A 21189-nucleotide genomic window follows, 5' to 3' on the forward strand; every position below is an offset into this window, starting at 1 on the left:
GCTAGAATGTTACTATTAAGTCTGCCTTTGCCTTGTGTCACTTCAGGTTTATTTTCTGCTCCATATTTTAAAAGTGATTCTGGTATGTAGGCTTGAGAGAATCTGGAAATAAAAACAGCCTGCATCCACACGCCAAAGGTCTGCTACACTCTGCGGGGTCGGTGACAGATAAAGTACATTATCTTTTCGAACCTTGGAAATCTTCTCCTCCTTCAGATATCTCCAAATGTCATCTTCAAATCTGTGACAGGTCTTTGTAAAAAAAAAACAAAGTTGTTCTGCAGAAAACTTTTTTTCTGATCGGTGATGTTTCTGTGCTTAAAGACTGTGCCAAGCCCTCAGTGATCAGAATAAGCTTAAGAAGCATTATGGAAGATTATAGTAAGTTATTTTCAAACAGAGAGATGCATATATATGTTTCTAGTCCTTTCAGAGGAGCAACCGAAGCAGGGACCTGGGAAACAAGCAGTGTCGGCTCCAGAATTTCTTCCTAGGACAGTTTTAGGAGAGGGAAACTGGTTGGGAGTAAGACAGGACCTGCCTGGAGGCTGCATTTGCACAGTGAGCATATTCTTCTACTTAGATTGTGTGATTGTTGGGGTATCTTTAGGGAGTTGATGGAGATGGTAATGATAACACCTCCCACCCCATTCTTCACCAATACAGCCGAAATCAAAATACTTGTATTCCTCCTTTGGCTATGAGAATAATTACTTGCGTTGAGTTTGAGCAAAATGTTTGATCTCTCTGGAAATCACTTTTTACATTTATAAATTGGCTTATATGGACTAGACCGGAACAAGGGGACTTTTACTACTGTTAATCTTTGATTTTCTGAATTAGAAATCCCTGTATTAGAAATTTCTATATTAGAAATTCTCTCTGACCTGTAAGTGTATGTTCTAGTCTGGAAAATATAGGTCCATCCTCAATCTAGAACATGGGGAAGTCCTACTCCTCACCACAACTGAGGATCCTGGAAATTTTCAAGAGAACATTAGTGATAGAAAAGCTAAGCATTAATCAAAGGTAGGATTCAACCCTGTCTTTTCACACTGCTTTATTTTTCCTTAGTTTTTGAATTACATCTTTAAAACAAGTGGCATGTCTTGCTAATTAATTGTGCTGAAAAGATATCATGTTGTTAAAAGAACATGTTAAAAAAGTGATAAATTCCTTTACACTGTGGTCCCTGGGTAGAGCAGAAACCATCATTTCATCCTCTCTCCCCACCCCTTTCTCTCAGTCGCCCCTCTTCCTTCCAGGTGTACTATGAGCATCTCAGAGACCACCAAACCTGAAGAAATCTGATGCATAATGTGAAGCTAAAGGTGGCTTTCACTACATCAGAAGCCAGTAAAGCAATGAGAATTTCCAAATAAACACAAAGAGAAAGCTTACACGCTCAGTGTTAACATTGGACTTACAAGTTCTTACTTTAAGACTCATCCTTCAGCCAGGTGGTTATTTAATCTCTGCTTCGGTTTTTCCCCTGTGATGCAGAATTACCCACCTTTCAAGATTGCTTATGCTTTGGCAACATGGATGCAACTAGAGATGATCATACTAAGTGAAGTCAGAAAGAGAAAGACAAAGTCATATGATATCACTTATATGTGGAATCTAAAATATGACACAAATGAACTTATCTATGAAACAGAAACAGACTCACGGACATGGACGTAAAGAACGGACTTGTGGTTGCCAAGGGGGAAGGGGGTGAGGGAGGGATGGACTGGGAGTTTGGGGTTAGCAGACACAAACTACTACATATAGAATGGATAAAAAATAAGGTCCTACTGCAGAGCACAGGGAACTATATTCTATATCCTATGATAAACCATAATGGAAAAGAATATAAAAAGAACATATATATATATATACACACATATATATATCTGAATGACTTTGCTGCACAGCAGAAATTAACACAACACTGTAAAACAACTATATATCAATAAAAAATACTAATAATTTAAAAAAAAAAAAGATTGCTTATGCTTTGGTCAAACCTTTGAAGGCTGTTGTGCATGTTGGTGTAGATAGGGCCGCAGGAGAGTGAATGGTATTACTGTTATCTATAACTACTGTCAAGTGACATTAACAACTTTTCAATCAGGTACTGATCCCTAAGACTTTTCAAGGCAACAGCTTTAACACTAACTTTGGGTAGAAGATGTCTGGTTGACATTTCTGTTAAGAGAGGTAGGAGAAAAAGGTAACTAGCCTACCGTGGATTAGGCACCTATGAATGTTCATCCCATAAAATTACTATCACAATCTTGAGGAGTCAACATTATTACCTCATTTGATAGATTCAGAAGCAGAGGCATAGAAGGAAGAGTTCTGTGGCTGGATTCAGACATGAGCTTGTTTTGTTTGCCCTACACCATGATGTCGCATTGTCCACCAGCGTGACTAGCATAAAGCAGGAAGATGAGCACGGGACTCATGCCCTCAGTTACATCAGCTGCCTGCAAATTTTTCTGCCACACGTGCATCCATGGGTAACCATTTCCCAACTGCCTTAGCTCAATGAATGTGTGTAATAAGAACAAAACAGGGTATCCGAGAACATTTGGAGAAATGAACAATGGGACTCAATAGGTTATAGTAAAGTTTCCCGAACATGCTGCTGGAGAAGTTCGGGAAGTATGTTAAGGAATTTGTTTGATGAGAAATCCAAATGAGTGTTTTAGGAGGATATGTGTGTGTGTGTGAGTGTGTAGTTCACCACAGAATCAAACTAAATCTTATAAATGAGTACCAAGTACATCCTCATTACCGTACCATAGGAAACACACAAGAAGGGGAAGGTATGATTCTGGAGGGCTAAGTACAGACAAGCACTTCTAACACAAGAAATCATAAAGAAATAAGACCAAGGAGGTAAGCATTTTAAATAAATCACACTTTTCACCACTAAACAGTTCACTAGCTAAAAGGACTCATTTGGTTCCCAAATTTTATAGTATGGCTAATAAATAAATGATAATCAAAATGATACTTGCCATCACACATTTAGACAGTTTAGAATATGATAATCAATTACGTCAATATTCACTGTTAGATTTAGTACTAATTATTTGAAATAAAGGTGAACTCAGATCCACAGAATCAGTCAATATTCTTAAAGGAGAAAATTATTATCTTGGGGAAAATATAGATTCTTACATCTTCCCTTGTGAAAAGAAATAAAACTTGATTGGAAATATAATACTTTTGATTAAAGACATCAGGGAGGCAAATAAATGAGAATTTGAACCACAATTTTCAAGAAGGATATTTCAAATATCATTATGTTATTTTGTGCAATGACTTTTTGTAGCTCCATGTTTGCTAATTGAAACGTAGAAGAGAAATTAAATTGTCTTGGGATATTTCCTTGGTGTAATTATAATAAGACACGACAGAAAAGTAAATGATGCTATCAGGAAATACTCCTAGGCTTATAACACCTTAAAAAGCTAAAGTTTCTTAGAAGCAAGAAGACATGGGAGGCATCAATGTTCCAGAATAAGATTTCTCAGCAATAAATGATGATACTGGATAAATGGGTCCCTGCTTCCTGGCTCAGGAAGAATAGCCTGTCCCAGATGTTGGCTGACTGTCTCACACTCAGCCAGTAGAACCACCCAAAACTCCACCCTGCCTTGAGCATCTCTTGCTATAAAGTCATCTGCATCTGTATCCATCTTTACCACCTTCCCAGGGCTACAAACTTTTCCAAAAGGGATTAATGCAACACCCACTGTATAACATTAGTGTACAAAAGCTGTCGTAAGCAGACTAATAGTTCTCTGAAGGCAGACTACACTCTCTCCATATTTACATCCCCTTTGGGCCGCATAGTATGTATTTAGGTTGTGCTATGTTTACAGGTCGACAGAAACCCACTGGAGTATGGTTTAATGTTCTATTTGGCCACCAGATGGCAGTGTGTGATAAAGAACGCTAAAACACCACCCAATGTTTCTAGCTACGAAGGATTAAAAGTACATTTTGGTGAGTTTAATTTGCCAGAGTAAAAAAGGGCAGATAGAGTCAGAGAAGATATAAGAATTGATGGACCCTACTAACCCTGTTATTACTATTACGTCCTACCACATGGGAAAATGTCTCCACTTTTTTAAAGTGTGTGTAAAAGTCTGTTGTTTTTTAAAAGTAAAATAAACATTAGTAAGCACACACTAATTGGAGCTCAATTAAACATAAATAGCTTAAACTAAATTAGAAAAATCCTAGATATTGTAGAATTTGGAATAAAATGTTCAAAATATATATCTATAAATTACTAGGCATTTCATAATTATACTGGTAGGAATGTAAGTTAAGTAAATTAAGAGCCAGAAAAAAGAAATCAATGCAAGAAAGTTATATTACATAAAAAAACAAATATCCCACAAAAGACTGAAAATTCTCAAGACTTCACAACTGGACCTGTAAAAATGTTTGTTTTTTTTTACATAATTAAAGCTTACTATACAAAGCATTAACTCTTTCGATAAATGAAAATAAGAAGTACAGTTCTCAAGGCCTGTTGATTCTACTCCTTCAATGTGGTTCAGATCCATCCACTTCTTCCCATTCCTGTTCCCACAATGTCCTCAGACATTCATAACCTCTCGCCCTAATCACTCTGGCTGCACTGCAGCCTTGCCCTTTTCCAATCCATTCTCCACCCTGCAGCCAAAGAGATATATAAAAACACAAATCTGACCATGCATACATTCCCCTGCTTAGATCACCAGCAACTCCCTAATGCCTTCAGGTTGAAGCCCAGCCCCTTGCAAGGCCTAAAAGCCTCTAGAAGCTTCCTCCAGCTCACTGACTTAGCCAGATTTCTCCCTGGGCTCCAGAACCGAATAACTTACGCTTCCTCTACCCACCATACCTCTGCATGCAAGGATGTTCTGTCTGAGAAACAGTCTCATTCACACTCATCATGTTAATTCCTACTCATGCACCACCTCCTCCAGGAATTCTTCTCTGATTTCACCCTCCCTAATCTCACCCCTCCCACACACACACACAGAAGGTTAGGTGCATACTATGTATATAGGTGCATACCACAGCATTTAAGCACTGCAGTAACTATACCTGTTCAGTAAGCATTTCTCCTTTACACCTTTATGAATGATCTTAGCTCTCCTGTGCCTAAACCTTATTCCAAGGCTTAGAGATGCTATCTGGGTAACTTAAGGTCACACATCCTTTGTTACTTACAGGGCTTTAAGTAGTAGCCAGACATTTGAATCCAAGTTCTGGGCTCTTCCCAATGTCCTAGGCTACTTCCAAAAGCCATTAAGAGGGAACCGCTTCATAGGAATATAGCAGAGAGCATTATTAAGGAGTACTAATAAACGTATTAAAGAATAACAGACATAATAACTGTACAGATATTAAGCCTTCAGAAATATTGGCATGAACTCAGACAGGCAGAAAATTGCTGAGCTTGCCTGCTCCATCTTTTTAGTACCTGAATTAGAAATCTGAAATTGCTTTTCAAAGGTTAAATGGTCCTGCTCACTGGCTTTTATTTTTATGCATTTGTCCTCCACTTTGCTAATTGCTTTAGAACATGAGCTACATCTTGCATTTTCCTTACCAGTGTGTTTACAGTATTTTGATGGAGCCCTCTCCTCTCCTCTCTCCATCCTCACTCTAATGTAAACAAATACATAGAAAACTTATGATCTTCTTAACCCAGTATGGGGGTTCCCAGATGTCTGCAGTCAGAATAACTTTACAGAACACCCGAGAAGGAGATGAGGCCTGGGGTGAGCCTCTCTGATAAATAACTATGTTGATTTCCACAGCAAAAGGGAGGGTTAGAACTGGGAAAGGACCGAGCAAGATGCTCTGTGAAATGTACTTCTCCAAGGAGACCTTCCTCCTTGCCTGATGTTGTAGAGACCATGAATCAATAAAACCCTTTAAGAATCCCTGAGCCAGCCAGAATTCTGGCTCATGGCTCCTTAAGGGACTAGTGCTTCCCCAGGAGCATCTATCTGGGCCTAGTAACAATAATAAGAAATAATTATTTCCTATTCAAAAATATGAAGAGTGATATTTGGAGAAGGGGGTTAACAGAAAAACTCTACTTCTTCAGATTCCTTCAGCATAGACCTCTGAGGTCATGTATTTGGGCCTGTGACCTAAGTGATCTACATAGCCCTCCAGCTCTCCACTGGAGCTATATGCCAACCCTGGATCCCAAACCCTAGTCCAGGGTTGTTATTACTCTCAGGTACCCAGAAACCTCTTCTCATGTCCCAGCAACGAGCTGGGGTCCTGCTGTGAAGTGATTGCTGCCACCTGGACTCCTGCTCCTTTACATCTTTCTTTGGACTAAATCTCCCAGAATCTGAGTGCACCCCCTGAAGACAGCACACAGTTGGAATAACCCTAGGGAGTAAACACTGGAGCACGAAGCTGCTCCCCGGGGTGTGACAATTCTCTCCCACTGCAGTTAGCCTCAGTCCCTTAACCTTGTCAGATTACAGATCCTTGTCATCCTCATCCACCTGTGATACAGATGTCTCATCATTCCTCATACTCACACGCCAACATTTCCACCCACTGAATGCCAGGTCAGTGAGAGAATTAGCACTGGATCAAGGAATGAAAATATATTTAAAAAGAAGGAGGAAAAAAGGAAGAAAACCTAAAAGGTAGAGGGGAGGTATGAAAAATGAGGCAGAAATAAAAATGGCAACTTACACGGAGTTGGGATGTCATGGTGACATTTCAGCTCAATGTGGTTGAGACCAGACTGTCCTACTTCTCAAGCACAGATATTTAAATCTTGCAAGTGAGAAGTAATACAGTGAAAGAGAAAGTATAGTTAATACTATTAAATGCCCCCCTCTTTCCAAAGTTGAAGCCGTCAAGAACTAGAAAATAAGAGCACAAAGATTTCATGAGTGAAAGTTCCCTAGAGACCCTCAGACATAGTATCACAGAGGAGGGGCAGGAGTAGAGGGTAGACGACAAGGCTGAAAGAGGTAAGAGCTAGTCAGCGGCCAAGTAGATTAGAGTCTACTTCTTAACTCTGTAAGGAAAGCAAAGAGTGAAATATGAGAATATGGTAAGTATGGTAGTCTAACATTTTATTTCATTTTCTTTTTAGTTTGTAGAATACAAATAATTTTTTCTATAGGCTGAGGGAACCAAACAAGTGGAGTAGGAGAAATTAAATGTAAAAGCAAAAGAGAATTATTAGTCAAGCCAATTCCCAGGGAAATGGGTAAAGAAAGAAGCAAAACCACAAGTAGAATGCTTTAGACTGGAGGAATTTGAGATTAAGATTAGAGGAATTGTCTGATTTAAAAGAAAATAATAACTGTAAAAGCAAAGTAGCTATCAATTATGAAGACTGGATCATGAATGGTGTCAATTTCCATTTTTCTAAAGTATCTTCATCTACAAAAGAAAGCTTCAAAAAACAAGGCATGGCATACTCTCTTTTCTTTAAAATAATAAAGAAATTCATTAGGAATAACTTTTCATTTTCCTTTCTCCCACTCTTGGAAGTTTTCTAGCAGTCAAAATTGACATTATAACATGATTTACTTCTGAGCAGTCACCACATTTTTCTAAATTCTTTTCAGTATCCCTTAGTAGATAGCTTCACTAGATAATATTACCTACCTCAAGTTGCCACATTTTAAACAGAGGTTGATTTTTCCATTGATTAGCAATCATTTTACTCTTTGCTGTTGTATCATTAGAGACTCTCTTGACAGTTTCAAGTTGTTAAAATACTGGGTTTTTTCTTTCAGTCTTTTACTTCATAAATCACTACATCAACTCTTCCTATGTAGGTAGGATAATAATGCCAGAAAATAGGTCACCGAGCATTGAGCCATAATTATAACTACCCAGGTAGAAATCAATCCTATAATTTTAGACAAATGAATGCAAAAATACTAATTTTTGCTTTGTTTTTAATCAACTGAGAAACTCGAAGCTACTTCTGCATCCTACCTCCCAGTAAAACTGGGTTTAACACAAGGATGACTATTATTATGAAATGGACTGGACTTCAAATTCAACATTAGGGGATGACTGAAAATATATTTTGTATTTGTACGGTTCCTTTCACTTCAGAATCTCAAAGTTGCTTGACTTTTTCAAATCCCTATTACATTGGCAAGCCACCAAACCAAGCACCGGTAAGGTATATTACCAGAAAAGTAAATCACCAGAAGTGTCAGTGAATTTCCCACCCAATGTAATATCAATTTGTTTAATATCTGAGAATAGCATTTAGGATTTAAGGCAAATGCCTGTGAATTCTAAATCAACTTCAAGTCAATACACCTGGGAAATAAAAAATACTGAGGTATTCATTATGCAAATATAGAACAGAAATGTATAATTCTGTTACAAAGAGAAATGGAACATTATTTTTAGTGAGAGATTTTCAAATATCATTAAGGACTGTCTAGGTTTGCTGGTGTCAGAAATGATAAAAAATCTACAACTGGTTAATTACAATATATCTTTAAATAATAATATTTTACTAGCATTATGACTTTTGAGAAAGTACTGAAATTAATTTCATTTACTAAATAACTGTTTTTAGAGAACCACACCAAATGGGATTACTATCTATGAACTGCTAATTGAGACAGTTCTACATGTTGATTTTTGTCAACATCTGAGAAATACAATTTTAAACATCAGATAACGCTGTATGCAATTTACGTAGCTTGAGAACTAATATACATTTAATAATACAATATTACTTGGTTAATATACTTAGCTAATATAATATACAATTAGTTAACATATAAGATACTGAGTTAATATAAGTAATAAACCTCACTTAGTTAATGTTTATAATGACACATAGCAATATATAAAGTTAATAAAATATAATTAGTGAATTAGTTAATATGCCACTTTTTTTATTAAAAAAACCTTTGACTATTACATTCATATGTTAACCTCCCAAAGCCTATTTGTCCATAATGAGAAGATACCAACCTATTAGAACAGTTGCAAAGTACGCCAACATACTTTGCTAATAGACTTTTCCCACATGGCCTAAGTTTTATTTTCTGAATCCAAAGCCATAATAACCCAATGATGCCTCAATTGTTAAATTCACTGCAGGTAAAAAAAAAGCTCCTTTTAATGAAAATGGTTGAGATACAAAGAAATGGGAAGCTGCAGTCACCACGCTCTCCGGCAGAAGGCGGCAGCAGCTGAAGAGTCTGACTATCCTTCAGGAGAGTCCTCTGTATGCTGCATATCTACTCTATTACCAGGTCCTCACTTAGGCTTTATTGTTTACTTTTTGATTATAAACTAAACTATGATTATAAAAGTATAATTGTGTCAAAATCTAAATATTCTTTAATTTTAAAAAGCACCATTTCAAAATAAGAAAGCATCATTTCATAAAATAATTTTGTATTTGATGTTGTAATTTTCTATTCTGTTTAACTGATGAGACAATTTTATTCTAATGCACTCAGTAAAAATTAATGTGGCACTGTAATGTGTTAATATCTGAGTGCATGACCTGCTCATTTTTGTTTTCTTAAATTATGGGCTCATTCATTCTTAACCCAGAAAAAAAAAAAGGAAAAAAAATTTTTATCATCACTCTGTCTAGTTCCAAAATAACCCTCCTAGAATTTTTATACAGATTGTCTGAATATTATAAAAACTGATAGGGTCAATAGTTTTTCCTACCTGGGATCATGACATCATTTATCAAAAAGTAAAACTTACCCCTCAGTAAAGTAATATAATTTTCTATCTTAGATCCTCTACATTTGTATCAGGATTATTTCTAACATAATAAAGAAATAAAATTAAGTAGTGAAATAAAGCCAACAAATTATTTTTATTGTTTATTTTGTGAACAGGATCTCTTTTCCATTATTCTATTTTTTTTACATTATGGAAATCTAGTAACTTCTATATCCTTATTTTAAAATCAATAACCTTACTGAAGTATCTTATTAGTTCCAATGAATATTCTGTTGTCTCCTAAAACTTTGTGAATGCAGTACATATTAAGGCCTAATTTCTGTGGTAAATACTTGAAATTTATTGTATTTAATCCTTATTTTAGAAACTTTGGAAATAATATATATATGGTCTGAGTTCAATATATGTGTTTTTTTCTTGACTAACTGAAAAAATAAAAGAAAGACGAGAGATACCTGTGAAAACTGGAAAGAATTATCTGTGTATAAAGTGTTATAATTATCCCTCCTTTATATCATCTATCTCCATACCTTTAACAATCATTTGCTCCTGGTTCTCTTTTCTAGCAGGCAGCCAGTCATCTCCTGCCAAAAATTCATGTCAACATATCCAAAAGCTAAGCTCATCATCTTTCTCCACAGCTGTTAAGTAACCAATTTTTCTCCTATGAATTCCTGTTACATTGTATTTTATCACTTAAAGGGTTTCAGTACATTCTTCATCCTTCATCTCCTCTAAGGGAAAATATAACTCTTAAAAGCAGATACTAATTATTTATAAATGTTTTTAGCTCACAACACGTGTAGGCTCTCACTGAACATGGGATGAACTCAACTGAATTCCACCTTCTCACAGATGGGCTGTATCCTGGCCCAGGGGCAGTGAGAGCTGTCATCCCGGCCTGTTGATGACATGTGTCCTTCCCACTCATTTGGTTGCCATGACTATGGCACAGTGAGCCATCCTTCTACTGCTTCCCTCATTGGGACACACCCCTAGAAATAGCAGTTTCAGAATGTGGGTCATTCACAGGACTAGCAGAGGTGCCACCCAGAGGGGCTGATGCGAGGAAGACCAGGATCCCGGATGGGATGAGAGGGCAGTGGAGTCTGGTTGCCACTGATTGAAAATGAAGAAATTGAGAGCGGTTTTTCACCCAAACACAACATCGAGGCAATCCACGTCTACACTGCCTATGACATTTGCCTCTTTAATAATAAAGATAATCCTGCAAATGATAAACTGTCCCTAAAATAGCCTGTGGTGTAGGAAAGTCACAGCGTTCAAGGTTTCTACCTGCATGGGATCAGGTCCTCTTTAACACAGCTGTTAGTTCCTTTAAAGACCAGTAAACTAGGTTCTACCAAGATGTCGGATTCCTAGTAACAGTCATACATCAGGTAGTTTAACTTACTATCAAAAGCCTCAAGAGAGGTAAATCCATGTATATTATTTTGGTGGCCCTTCATCCCAAAACATTTTTTCAGTGAAAACACACGCCCTTCTGGGTACATCACCCAGATGCTTACGTCAAATTCGTTCAGAGCCGCAGCCAGCTCCCCGATGCCCGTGTGGCCTTTGGCTTCGTCGGTGGGCGAGGTAGCTTGAGCAGCATTGGAGATGCCGGCAATGGCTTCCTGCACTTGTTTGAACACGTAATCTCGGTTGGCTCTGGTGGCAGCAACATCCGGGTGGCGGAGAAAGGCTTGGGAGGCTGTGTACAGCATTGTGGCGTTCTTCTTTAGAGCCCCTCGGGCAGCTGCCATCTCATCCCGACAATGAGGGTCCTTCAGCTCCTGTGTGTGCAAAACACAAACCCGTCACTTCCATGAAGCTTGCCATGGAAGTATCTGTAATAGAGCTTAAAGTCACAGACATCTAGGACCACTGAATTTTAGAAACCATCTCCTCTCTCTTCTCTCTAGCTGCCAAGACTTTGCACGTACTGTTCTTTCTATGTGAAATATCTGAGCATTCCTCTTCCACCCTGTCCTTTCCCCTGATGGGGCCCATCCTCTGAGAACCTACTCTCCATCCAACTCTCTAAGCTACATCCCCTTCTATCTGCTCCCACAAGACCCTCTTCCCTCCTATCATTAACACTCATCAATGCTTTATTGTATTTACTTATTTAAGTATATGTCTTTCTCCTAAACTGTATGTCTAATGACAGCAGAGAGCCCTAGCTATCTTGCTCAGTGGTTCTTTAGGCAACAGCACAGTATCTGGCCCATGAAATGCATTCAATAAATATTGCTGCAAGAATGTAAAAACTGAGCCACCAACAAGGTAAATGGCTTGAATGGATCAGAGTTAGTTATCAGCAGATGGTAAACCCAAACTTCAGTTTTCTGATACTGTGCCTGACTCCACATTGAATTACAATCACAAACATGGGAAATTGAATGCCTCTGATTTTGCTCAGTGCATCTCTGTCACTTCATTATCATTTTCAGAATAGGGTTCATTTTTTTCAAAACTACTTTTGATGGCAGATCACTCATTTGAGTTTAGGGAATAATAAAAAAATAGATCAAAGATGATTTGCTTTCTTAGTTTTGGATGTCAAAATAGTACCGCTGGAGAGTCTCTTTATTTTCAGCTTTAAAGGGTATTGTTAAGAAAATGTTCACAGCATTTTTGGAAATGTTAAAGGCAGTACTGTTCTCTGAGAGCCATGTAGGACTGCCAGCTGAGTACCTCTGGGAGAAAATTTCTCTAGCTTCAAAATTTATCATTAGAGGGTATTTGAACCACTGGGGTTCTATTCCTATTTGCTCACTTGGTACATGATAGATGGATGACCTGGAAACAGTGAATTACATCTCTCTTCCATGGGTCAAAATAATTCTGAGACAAGCACAATATATTTGATATCCAAGATTGTCAAGACAAACTGACATTAAGTAGTAAATAACTAACTGAGCCATCTATCCCCCTTTGCTTAAGCACTAACAGATCTATGCCAGCCAACACAATTTCTAAATTGGGATGACTTATTTTTAGCCCTAAAGATCAACACAGAAAAATGGGGAACCAATATGTGAGGGTATCCTCTAAACTGGTCAATAATCTAGGCGGTGCAGGTAGAAGTTTCCTCCCAACTAGTCATGAAGGGTCTTATTAACCTCCAGAACACCTGGTCCAGAAATCTTAGATTCCATTCTGGGATATATCTATACTAAAAACAAAATCTAAATATGAAAGTGAGAAATAGGGGGTGGGAAATTATTTCCATAAAGATATTTTTAGAAACATTTTTAATCACATGAAAAAAACCTGTAAACAATGTAAATGCTGATTTATGAAGAATTGGTTAAGTAGGCTATTGAAGTTTTCATTTGATGGACTCTTTATGTGGATATTAAAAGAAGTTTCCATAAAAATAATAAAATGGGTAATATTTATAAGATAAATAAAGAAGAACATTTACGCCTATTTGTATGCACAGTATGATTGTAAATATGTTACAATATGAAGATAAACAACTGAAAAGCAATATACCAAAATATTAGCACGACGTTTCTGTGGCTGGTAGAGTGTTATACAATTTTTTTTTCTTCTTTTAATTCTACTTTTTTTCCTAAATTTTCTTGAAAGAGTGTGAAATAGCAATAGTTAAAACAAGATTAATGAGATAAAAATAAATTATATTTATGGGCATTCTCAGATGAATATCTCATATATTACTGTGGATTTTAATACCAGCTACATGCTGATGACTTGTTTCCATCTCCAACCCACATCTCTCTCCTTTTGACATTTCTACATGGATCTTACAAGCATCTCAAAATCAATGTATCTAAGTATGAAATCTTGATCTCTAAACCTCACTGATCCCTTTCCAATCTTCACCCATCTCAGTAAATTCCTCACCACCTACCCATTTGCTCAAACAGAACCTCAGATGTGAACTGGTTGCTTTCACTCCCTAACCTCCCACAGCCAATTCCACAGCAGGTCCTGAGTGTTCTATTTTCAAAATAAACGTGGACTCCCTATGCTTTTCTCCACCGGTACTGCTGCCAAGCTATCTGAGACCACCACTGAGGCAGAAAAGACACAGCCGGGACCCAGGACAGCTTCCTCATGCACAGGCATTAGTCAGAAGGCAAAGCTACCTCCTTGTTTTGCCCTTACTGAGGTCATGATGCATGGAGGAATGGCATCTAAAACAGAAACTTTGTAGCATCTGAGCAAGAAACTCTGACCATGAAAAACCATGGAGTATGTGCAATAAAAATGCACAGGTTGCTGATGACCCTATAGGACCTTCCACGTGTGGCATTCAACTAGTAAGGGACAATTGAAGGGAAAAGAGCTCCTAGAGCGCATGTAGGGTGGCTTCAGGAGACAAATGCGCAGGACCAGAAGCTGATGCAACCTGGTGCAATCCAGGCCACACCTCAGCCCCCTGCTCAAAGAATATTCCACCCCCTAATCAAAAAGGCCCCCACCCATTCAAAGTGCTAAAAATAAGACAAAAAGAGGATCAACAACCCTGGGTGGCACCCTTCACTCTAGAGGATGCCCACACTCTTCTCTGAGTGTGTAACTTTTGCTTCTGTCCTGAATAAACTGTGTCTTTGTTCTCTTTGATCCTCAGACTCCGTGTGTGTATTTATTTTTTCCTCTGTGTTTTGTGTTCCTCACCAAATTCTTTTGGATGAATTGAACGAGAGCCTGGACTTTTGATAAAGATTTTCCAGAATCACCAGCATCGCTCACCTAGATGACTTCAGCCCCCTCCCAACTACAACTAGTCTCTCCTCTTCCATGTTACCCCCTCTTTGCAATGTACCTAGAGTAACATTAAACTGTAAATCTGAGACTTTGATACCAAACTCTGAACTATTCAACTACTACCCATTCACTTACAATAAAATCCAAACACTCTGCAAGACTCTGAGTGTCCTGGCACCCACCGTTCTCCCCAGCCTCCCCCTTGGTTCACTGAAATCAAGATTCAATGTATTTTTTTTTTCAGGTGTTTAAACAAGCTAAGTGGGTTTTGGGTCTCAAACCTGTGCTTTAGAGTAACTTAGCTCCTAACCACATTACACTGTGGGCTACCACACAAGATTCCACTTGAACAAAGCATTCTGCTGATAACAAAATACGTAAAAATAATCACCTGAACTAAAATCATGACTGTGTGCCCACCACAAAGGACACTGGAAGCTCTTTAGGGAAGGGACTAGATCTTGGTCAAGTTTGTAATACGGGTGTCACTTCAGTCTGGCACAGATGAACACTCAACAAATGTTCACTAGAATTCTCCTGTTGGTCACAGAGAGCCTTAGAAAAAGTCCCTAGGAAGTGCCCAAAATGTCGAAGAATCCTAGGAGTAGTCAAGAAGATGGGTGAATAGGATTTTAACTAACCTCTCCACACTTAAAGATGTTTTTTCTAAGAAGAAGGAAAAAGACACACTCTTTGGAAACAAAATTCTAATGGTACCTACTGAACAAATAGAGCAGGCTAAATGGAGAGTGTCATCTTGAGACAAAAGGGAGGCAAAGAAAACCCCAGGTCAACCACCTTCACCAAAGTGACTCTCTACCTGTGCTCTCCCTCCCCTGTCCATTCCCTTCTCTCTCTCTCTTTCTCTGTCTTTTCTCTAGTTTTCTTCGTGTTTACTTAATCTCTTTGATAAAAGTTTCACTGTACATACTACACACTTGGGGTGTGTATATGCACGGTGCTGTCCACAGGGCTGGGAGATAAAACGTGAGGGCTAAGGACAGTGCCCAGGGAGTGGCCACAGCATCACACCACAGTTTGATATTCTTTATATTTCAATCGGGAGCTTTTCCAAGTGTGAACAAAAGGTTAGAGTGTGGTCAGACATAGAGAACAGGCTTGTGGTCGTGAAGGGGGAGGGTGGTGGGGGAGTGAGGGACTGGGAGTTTGGGGTTAGCAGATGCAAACAATTACACATGGAGTGCATAACAACAGGGTCTTGCTGTATAGCACAGGGAACTATGTTCAGTATCCTGAGATAAACCATGATGGAAAAGAATATTTAAAAATGTATATATCAATATATGTATAACTGAATCACTTTGCTGTACAGCCAAAATTAACACAGCATTGTAAATCAACTATACTTCCATAAAAAAATGAATATAAAAGTCAAAAAAAAAAAGAAAGGTTAGAGTGTGGTAGAGCTGGCGTGGTGGTTCCCACCAGTGAAGCAGGTGGCCTGTGACCTACTGTAAGCATGCAGGGGCCCCAGAGTACCCAGGGAGTACCACCACTGTACAGTAGGGCCAGAACGGGCTCGAGTAGGAAGATGCCTTTGTGATCACAGGTTCCTAAGGTATCTGATGATCTGACAGCCAGCAGATGCAGCTGATCCACTGTCCGGGCCTACAAAACTACAAGGTTACTTAAACTCACTCACTTTCTCCCCTAGATTTCCAAAATCTTTCCCACCTGTTGTCTTCTTGCAGCTACATAGTTAAGTTTCACCATCTCTTTTCCAAATTCTTTAAAGCGATTTGCAAGGTCTTGCTCATTTGTAGCATTTTTGACAGCTTCCAAGGCGTCCTCCACCTGAAACGATAAAAAAAAAAATCCATAACTGGATAGTATTGCAATATTATTAAACATGCTAGAAATGCTAGTTTGTTAAAAAGAAAACATTTATGCATTAACATTTAAATAAAATAATGGGAAAAAGTACCCCAAGAAGCATTTATAATCAGAATAAATATTTGTTTAACATTTATATACTTTGTATATAAAAGATAATAATTGCTGAACTCCTGAAGCATATAAAATACTACATTGATTGTATTTTGAGTTATGGTTTTGATAAGGGATATGGACTTTTAATTTCAAGTAGAAAAATAAAGGAAAATATACTTAAGAAATATGGAATTGAAAAACAAACTTTAGAAATCTTCAGAGGAGGAAATGTTTTGCAAACAAAAACTGGAGGAACTCCTGGGCTGCAAAAAGTTTGAGATAGCTTAAATCTGCAACCAATCTTCTTGGCATCACCTCTAAATCTGGGACTAAAGGGATTGTAATTTTAAGCTGAGTTTACACCTTGCCATCCAATAGAAGAGAAAATATTGAGCCTCGAGAAGTAATTGAATTTGAAGTTTTGTTGCCATGTAAGGTGGCATCAACTAGGGTGAACAAAATAACGGTCAGTGGAAATAGCCAAGAACATAATCGTGAGTGAATAAGGCACAAGACAGAACTACGTTTGCAAAATCAAAAGTTCTTAGTTTTGAAGGGAGTCTGGTAGAGAGGCCTCAACGAGTACAGGCTTCTGAGAGTGGCAGTAGAAAAAGAGAAATGGTAGCTGTGAAAGAGTAATGAGAAATACAGAGAATGTATGGGTCTACTGCAGAATTCCAATTGGCTCTTGTAGTTTAGACCAAATCAAAGGACAATATACAGACAGTTCATTGTTTGACAATGCGGAAATCCAAATGACCATTAAAATGGCTAGAAAAAGTCATAGATTAACATAGTACTATGGAGATACACCTTTGTTTAACTTGACACAATCACAAAGGTGGCTAATCCAACTTCCTCACCAATTTCCACTGAGTGCAGGAAGAGAGTAGTGTATATAAACCAGTGATAATGGATATCATCAAATCTTTTCCTCCATAGATATGACAGTACCATTAAATTTACTAAATAGGCTAACATTTCATTAAGGAAAGAGTTGCAGCAAGCAAGGGAAGTTATTTAGAATGATGGTGATGGGGGTTCAATCTAGACACCAGATAAAATTAGGTTTCCATTCTCATCTTTTATGGAAGATAGAAGATCTTTCTTTCGTACCTATTTGCATTGTTCCTGAATGATTGTGAAGAGGAAAGGCTACGTCTTGCTCTTGGAAAGTCTGCAGGTGACAGGGACCTGGGAGGAGTGGAAGGACACAGATGGCAGGCTGTGTGATGGCTCTGAGAAGAAGAGTGGTGCTCATGGGGGAGGTGTTATAAGGGGAGGTTTGGGGGACTCTGTGTGCTGGATTGGGAAGTCACTTCCAACAAGCTGATAAAGGGGGCCCTTAGAAGCAGCTGCCACATACTTCCTTGTAATAAATGCCCTCCTGACCTTGGACCCTACAGATAGTTATTCTCCTCCCATGGCCGGCCTGGGCTGACGAACACCAACGTGAGAACCCTCAGCTCTGGCAGGTCTTCCTGTCCTTAAAACTGGAAGCTGAGTTCTGGGGATGGGGATAGCTGAAAAGGGTGAACTTCTAGACAGGATATTAAAATTTCCTCCCTATTTGGTGGATTTAGAAATTATTTTCAGAGCTTGTCCCTTAAAACTCTTAAAATCTTGAGTCTTCTCAGAGTTTGTCTGAAATAGCCCTTACCCCCAATTCCAAAGCAAGCCTACTTGTCACTATTATTTAGTCGACAGCTCTGTCAAATTGTTTGAGACAGACTCTTTAAATCAGTCTCCAGGACTTCCCTGGTGGTCCAGTGGTTAAGACTCCGTGCTCCCAATGCAGCGGGCATAGGTTTGATCCCTGGTTGGGGAACTAAGACCCCACATGCTGCACAGCGTGGCCAAAGACAATAATTTAATTACATCAAATCAATCTCCAATTTTCCTGACTGAAACTGCACTTATTTTAATGTAAAAAAGTAGTCTGAGAATTCATACTTCTTAAGTATGAATACTTATTAAGCACCTACGAGGAGCTAGGCAGGCATACGGGGATGGGGACAGCGGGAACAGAAGAGTCTGATTCCCCTCCTGGACCATGTGACCCTGTTCTGTCCACAGTCACTGCCCATACCAGTGCTACAAATCATTGTTATGATCATTTCCGTTTGGACAGACTGACCTCATTCCAGGGTCCTTCAGTTGATATCCAGTTGATTGGATTTTAAGTGACACAAATGAAACTAATAAGTCATACAAAGCTTTCTTGTTAGGATCTGGATTCATAGCTAAATTTAAAAGATGTTATCTTGGAAATAGGAGTTGGCCAAGTAAATGAATGAATGAAGACAAGATTCTATATTTAACTACTTTACTTGTTGAGCCATATACTCTGGTTTGACCATGGATATCTCAGCAACATCATACTTTATCTTTCTGCCTCCTAAAGATAAGCTGGCCTTCTTGATTAAATTTTCTGTTTCCTTGTTCAAAAGTGAAGAAAATGATTTCATCGGATAGCAAGAATGATTAAATGCTAGCATCATTTATTTATAAAGTGCCATGCTTTATAAAGTACAATAATACAGCTTGATACATTTCCAAAGTTACTTTCAGCTTGTACAAGAAAAATGACAATAGCCAGTGTCCCTGACTACTTATGATGTAGCAGACATTGGTCCAAATGTTTTACATATATCTTAGTCCTCCAAAACAGCTCTTTGAAGCTGATAGGTTTCTTGTTTCTTCTTTACAGAGGAAAGACTGCAGCCCAAGGGGTGACAGAGCCAGCCTGAGAGGTCTCACAGCAAGAGAGTGCAGGAACCTGGGTGTGAGCCCAGAGAGTTTGCTCCAGAGCTCATACTTTTAACTCCCAGGCTGTGCTGCCTCAGTTTCCTAAAAAGGATGGTTTTGTAAAGCTGCTGGAGTCCAGTTTGGATTGTACTGATCAGCTGATAATGAAGATTCATGAAGAGCCCTGCCCCATCTGATTTGATCAGTCTCCAGGTTTTAGTCATTCCACCTCTTAATTTCTCTAAAATCTACCCCTTCACAGTACACACTGCCACTGCCTTCACTCAGCTTTCCCTTCATTCACTGGCCTGGATCATTTTAATCATCTCTCAATCTGTCTCTCTGCTTGGGCTCACCGCTCTTCTAATTCCTTCTCCATATTGCTACCAAAATTATTTGGCTAAATCACGAAGCTGATTCTAATGCTTAGGACTACTCAGCAGTTCCCCATAATCTATACAGAGTCTAAACAAATGGGTAGAGTCCAAACTAATTATCATGATAACCGAGACACTCCACACCCTGTATCTCTCTAACTCTGTGACTGCCCCTCCCAACCTCACCCTGTCTGCTCCAACAACAGAATCAATCAACCAGATTACTGTGAACTCTCCAAGTCCCTCCGTCACTCTCATGCCTTTGTTCTTTCCTCCGTCTGTGAAGCTCTCAGTAGGTGAAATCTTTTGTCCCACCTGGATCCATCTCCCTTCTTATGGCAAGAGCATGCCAGTTGGGAGCAGTGACTCACTCTCTCCCTAGGCTGGTTATCAAATCTAAATTTCATACTTTCCGCCTGCTCTGTGAACACGTAGCTGGGCCCTTTACATCTTATTCCTGTGTTAAGATCTTATTCCTATGTTAAGCTTTGTAGGGAGAGAGTGTTTGACAGGCAACAAAGGAGGAAGGGGTTTTGTTTCCTGGTCCTGGAGCGCTCCCTGGACAGGCTGGGCAGCAGGGGTAGTTCCTCCAACACGAGGTGGCCCCCATGGGTGATTCTGTAGTGGAATGCCTCTAGTGAGACATGTCTCCACGCAGTTTTCCTTGAAACCCTAAAGGGCAGAGTTCTAGCAAGTTCCGTTGGCTTGTGCGGCACTTCAGTGGCCTCTCTGTCATCCAGTGGCCTAGGAACATCTGGATCCTGGCCCTGGTTTGGGGTGGGCTCTCCCTAGAGTGCTCTATCTCAGTCCTGGAGGGAGTGGCTGCTCCTTCCCTAGAGTTCTCTTTAAGTCTTCCTAGACAATTCCTTGTTACTCTAATCTATTAGCGCTAATAATTCTTTTTTTTATTTAATTAATTAATTTATTTATTTATTTATTTTTGGCTGTGTTGGGTCTTCGTTTCGTATGAGGGCTTTCCCTAGTTGCGGCAAGCGGGGGCCACTCTTCATCGCGGTGCGCGGGCCTCTCACTATTGCAGCCTCTCTTGTTGCGGAGCACAGGCTCCAGACGCGCAGGCTCAGTAGTTGTGGCTCACGGGCCCAGTTGCTCCGTGTCATGTGGGATCTTCCCAGACCAGGACTTGAACCCGTGTCCCCTGCATTGGCAGGCGGATTCTCAACCACTGCACCAACAGGGAAGCCCCTAATAATTCTTTATATTAAGCTTTCCCTGCGCAAATTACTGTGTAGTTTTGCTCTCACTACTGGACAGGATGATACCTTCCCCACTCTTCTGATGGGGCCAACCTCTTGCCAATCACCCTCAACTCTCAGCCCCCAGCTTCAGGCTTGGGCTTGTGACTCCAGCCTGTTCAATCTGTGGTTGAACAATTAGTTCAGGAAAAGGCAAATCTCATTCAGTTCACTGAGCCCCAGTCCTAACACCTCCCTCTCCCAATCACATCACCCTTCTTCACATTATCCCAAATCACCCAACAATACATTTGGTTGAACTGATCCCATCCTTGGCTTGGGGGGTGATTAGGGAGAGGAACAGTGCTGACCAAACTAAGAAATTAGCACATCCCATGCCCCCTCTAAATAATTAACTCAGAGATGTATACCTGATTTAGAGGCCAAAA

At 39.3% G+C, this 21189-nt stretch overlaps 1 protein-coding gene across 1 annotated transcript in view; it reads right to left on the minus strand.

The window, feature by feature from the left end:
* Positions 1-21189, minus strand: part of CTNNA2 (catenin alpha 2) — a 1049409-nt gene that overhangs the window by 778006 nt on the left and 250214 nt on the right. The window contains 2 exon segments of the mRNA XM_036873992.1: positions 11259-11525; positions 16168-16287. Coding sequence (XP_036729887.1) covers positions 11259-11525; positions 16168-16287 — 387 coding nt within the window.

This window comes from Balaenoptera musculus, chromosome 13 (genome assembly GCF_009873245.2).
Source record: "Balaenoptera musculus isolate JJ_BM4_2016_0621 chromosome 13, mBalMus1.pri.v3, whole genome shotgun sequence".
NCBI classification, from domain to species: domain Eukaryota; kingdom Metazoa; phylum Chordata; class Mammalia; order Artiodactyla; family Balaenopteridae; genus Balaenoptera; species Balaenoptera musculus.